The sequence below is a fragment of the Rutidosis leptorrhynchoides genome, chromosome 5, assembly GCF_046630445.1.
Source record: "Rutidosis leptorrhynchoides isolate AG116_Rl617_1_P2 chromosome 5, CSIRO_AGI_Rlap_v1, whole genome shotgun sequence".
In the NCBI taxonomy this organism is placed as follows: Eukaryota; Viridiplantae; Streptophyta; class Magnoliopsida; order Asterales; family Asteraceae; genus Rutidosis; species Rutidosis leptorrhynchoides.
The window spans coordinates 456,359,527-456,364,084 of record NC_092337.1 but is presented as its reverse complement, the minus strand read 5'-3'; the positions used below and the strand labels follow the sequence as shown (position 1 = coordinate 456,364,084).

The 4,558-nt window shown below is 31.4% G+C and overlaps 1 protein-coding gene across 1 annotated transcript; it reads right to left on the bottom strand.

The window, feature by feature from the left end:
- Positions 1-3,242: 3,242 nt before the first annotated feature.
- LOC139850196 (uncharacterized) lies at positions 3,243-3,956 on the bottom strand. The gene has a single exon (XM_071839783.1). The coding sequence runs from the start codon at positions 3,954-3,956 to the stop codon at positions 3,243-3,245; it is 714 nt and encodes a 237-aa protein (XP_071695884.1).
- Positions 3,957-4,558: the final 602 nt, after the last annotated feature.

Below are 4,558 nucleotides of genomic sequence, written 5' to 3'. Positions count from 1 at the left end.
GTCCTTATTTTAGTATGCAACAGCGGAAGCTCTTAATAATCACCTGAGAATAAACATGCTTAAAACGTCAACAAAAATGTTGGTGAGTTCTAGGTTTAACCTATATATTATCAAATCATAATAATAGACCACAAGATTTCATTTTTATAACACATCTCATATCAGGCATTTCGCAAACTGCATAGAGATAAAAATCATTCATATGTTGAACACCTGGTAACCGACCTTAACAAGATGTATATAGAATATCCCCATCATTCCGGGACTCTCATCGGATATGATAAATCGAAGTACTAAAGCATCCGTAACTCGGATGAGGCTTGTTGGGCCAAATAGATCTATCTTTAGGATTCGTGTCAATTAGGGGCCATTTCCCTAATTCTTAGGCTACCAAGCTAAAAAGGGGCATATTCGGTTCGATAATCCAACATAGAAAGTATTTTTGATTACTTGTGTCTATTTTGTAAAACTTTATAAAACTGCATGTATTCTCATCCCAAAAATAATAGATTTTTAAAAGTGGGACTATAACTCACTTTCACAGATTTTTACTTCGTCGGGAAGTAATACTTGACCACTGGTCGATTCACGAACCTATAACAAATATGTACATATATATCAAAGTATGTTCAAAATATATTTACAACATTTTTAATACGTTTTAATGTTTTAAGTTTATTAAGTCAGTTGTCCTCGTTAGTAACCTACAACTAGTTGTCCACAGTTAGATGTACAGAAATAAATTGATATATATTATCTTGAATCAATCCACGACCCAGTGTATACACATCTCAGGCTATATCACAACTCAAAGTATATATATTTTTGGAATTAACCTCAACCCTGTATAGCTAACTCAATCATTACTGCATATAGAGTGTCTATGGTTGTTCCAAATAATATATATACATGGGTCGATATGATATGTCAAAACATTTGCATACGTGTCTATGGTATCTCAAGATTACATAATATATTAGAATACATGTATAATATAATATAAGTTAGCTAGGATATGATTTGTATAGAATTGTTACATTATTTCCCGTAGCTACAACAATCAAAAAATATTCAATCTTGTTTTAGCCATAACTTCTTCGTTTTAAATCCGTTTTGAGTGAATCAAATTGCTATGGTTTCATATTGAACTTTATTTTATGAATCTAAATAGAAAAATTATAGGTTTATAGTCAGAAATATAAGTTACAAGTCGTTTTTGTAAGAGGTAGTCATTTCAGTCGAAAGAACGACGTCTTGATGACCATTTTGAAAAACATACTTCCACTTTGAGTTTAACCATGATTTTTGGATATAGTTTCGTGTTCATAAGAAAAATCATTTTCCCAGAAGAACAACTTTTAAATCAAAGTTTATCATAGTTTTTAATTATCAAACCAAAATAGCCCGCGGTGTTACTACGACGACGTATGTCCGGTTTTACGGTATTTTTCGTGTTTCCATGTTTTAAATCATTAAGTTAGCATATCATATAGATATATAACATGTGTTTAGTTGATTTTAAAAGTCAAGTTAGAAGGATTAACTTTTGTTTGCGAACAAGTTTAGAATTAACTAAACTATGTTCTAGTGATTTCAAGTTTAAACCTTCGAATAAGGTAGTTTTATATATATGAATCGAATGATGTTATGAACATCATTACTACCTCAGGTTTTGTGGATAAACCTACTGGAAATGAGAAAAATAGATCTAGCTTCAAAGGTTCCTTGGATGGCTTGAAAGTTCTTGAAGCAGAATCATGACACGAAAACAAGTTCAAGTAAGATTTTCACTCGAAATAAGATTGTTATAGTTATAGAAATTGAATCAAAGTTTGAATATGAGTATTACCTTGTATTAGAAAGATATCTTACTGTAAATAAGAAAGATTTCTTGAGGTTGGATGATCACTTTACAAGATTGGAAGTAAGCTAGCAAACTTGGAAGTATTCTTGATTTTATGAAACTAGAACTTATAGAATTTATGAAGAACACTTAGAACTTGAAGATAGAACTTGAGAGAGATCAATTAGATGAAGAAAATTTAAGAATGAAAGTGTTTGTAGGTGTTTTTGGTCGTTGGTATATGGATTAGATATAAAGGATGTGTAATTTTGTTTACATGTAAATAAGTCATGAATGATTACTAATATTTTTGTAATTTTATGAGATATTTCATGCTAGTTGCCAAATGATGGTTCCCACATGTGTTAGGTGACTCACATGGGCTGCTAAGAGCTGATCATTGGAGTGTATATATCAATAGTACACACATCTAAAAGCTGTGTATTGTACGAGTACGAATACGGGTGCATACGAGTAGAATTGTTGATGAAACTGAACGAGAATGTAATTGTAAGCATTTTTGTTAAGTAGAAGTATTTTGATAAGTGTCTTGAAGTCTTTCAAAAGTGTATGAATACATATTAAAACACTACATGCATATACATTTTAACTGAGTCGTTAAGTCATCGTTAGTCGTTACATGTAAATGTTGTTTTGAAACCTTTAAGTTAACGATCTATTTTAATGTTGTTAACCCATTGTTTATTATATCTAATGAGATATTAAATTATTACATTATCATGATATTATGATGTATGAATATATCTTAATATGATATATATACATTAAAATGTCATTACAACGATAATCGTTACATATATGCCTCGATTCAAAATTCTTAAGTTAGTAGTCTTGTTTTACATATGTAGTTCATTGTTAACATACTTAATGATATATATAATTATCATTTTATCATGTTAAATATAGTGTAATAATATCTTAATATGATACATACGTATTTATTAAAACGTTGTAATAACGATAATCGTTATATATATCGTTTCGAGTTTCTTAACTTAGTAGTCTCATTTTTATGTATATAACTCATTGTTAATATACATATGGAGATACTTACTTATCATAATCTCATGTTAACTATATGTATATCCATATATATATATATATATATATATATATATATATATATATATATATATATATATATATATATATATATATATATATATATATATATATATATATATATATATATATATATATTGTCATGTCGTTTTTACAAGTTTTAACGTTCGTGAATCGCCGGTCAACTTGGGTGGTCAATTGTCTACATGAAACTCATTTCAAATAAGCAAGTCTTAATAAGTTTGATTGCTTAACATGTTGGAAATATTTAATCATGCAAATATAGTATTCAATTAATATATAATCATGGAAAAGTTCAGGTCACTACAGCCTGCTTGTCATCGTTTACTGCTGCATCCCTAGGTTGATTTTTAAAACGATTTGTTTGACTTTTTGAACTTGCTGCTTTCTTGGACCACCAATCAGGATACCCGATAATTTCGAAACATCCATCTTTGGTGTGCCCAACCTTCTGATAGTATATGCACATCTCACTTTTATCTCGATTATCCCTCCTGTTCCAAGCCTGAGAGTTTGATCTTGATTGAGTGTGGTTGTTTCTTCCAGAAGTTTGAAAAGCAGTAGCATCGTTGTTAATACTTCTCAAATTACCAATGATTCTTTGTTGCTCATCTTGACTTACCATATGAAAGGCAGCAACAAGTGATGGAAGAGGATTGGTACTCAGAATCTGTGATCTAATACTACTATACTCTTCATTAAGTCCCATTAGAAAATCGTTCAGTTTCTCTTTATCACGCATATCATTCAACGATTTACCAAGATTACAAGTACAAAGGTTACATGTACACAATGGTGAGGGACTTACAGATTGGATTTCATCCCAAATACCTCTCAACTTTGTGTAGTACGCTGAAACAGTCATGTTTTCTTGATGAACGGAAGTGATGGTTCTTTGTAATTCATAAGCTCTCGGGGCGTTTTCTTTGTCAAACCGTTCCTTTAAATCGACCCAAATATCACGTGCAGTTGCAACATATTTGGCGTTGTTCTTAAGCTCCTTCTCCATTGAACTTACTAGCCAACCCCTTACCATAGCATTACATCATTTCCAGATTACACGTTCGTTTGATCCTTCAGCGGGCATAGGTAACGTTCCATCGACAAAACAGAACTTATTCTTAGCGAATAAGGCATTCTCCATCTCTGATTTCCAATCGCTATAGTTGCCATCACGGAGAAGATTGTCTCCGACGAAGTTCTGCCCCGGTTGGTCTGATGGTGTTAAAAAGTATGGTGAAGTGATATCAATCGTCGTTTGTGTGCTACCTGCCATGACGATATCAGTTGATTATTGATTCAAGTTAGGGTTTGAAATTAATCTTGATTTCAAGATTGCTGATTTGATTGTCGATTTGTTTTGTTTGTAATGGTGGTTCCAAAATCGTTTTGGAACGAAATACGGATGAAGATGAAGAATTGAAGTGCGTGAATTGAGTGATTCAATCGAATAGCTTTCGATTTAGCGTTTTTATTCAATTTGAGTATTCTGGAACGAATAGGGATTTTTGGTTTGAGCTGTGTTAGTTTACGGATCTTATGCTCTAGATACCATATTAAATTTGGTGAAAACGATATGAATTATCATGTTCTCATTCTTAATTGGGTTAC

Excerpts from the sequence above, each read along its gene's own strand:
- LOC139850196 (XM_071839783.1), bottom strand. The coding sequence starts at position 3,956 with ATGGAGAAGGAGCTTAAGAACAACGCCAAATATGTTGCAACTGCACGT.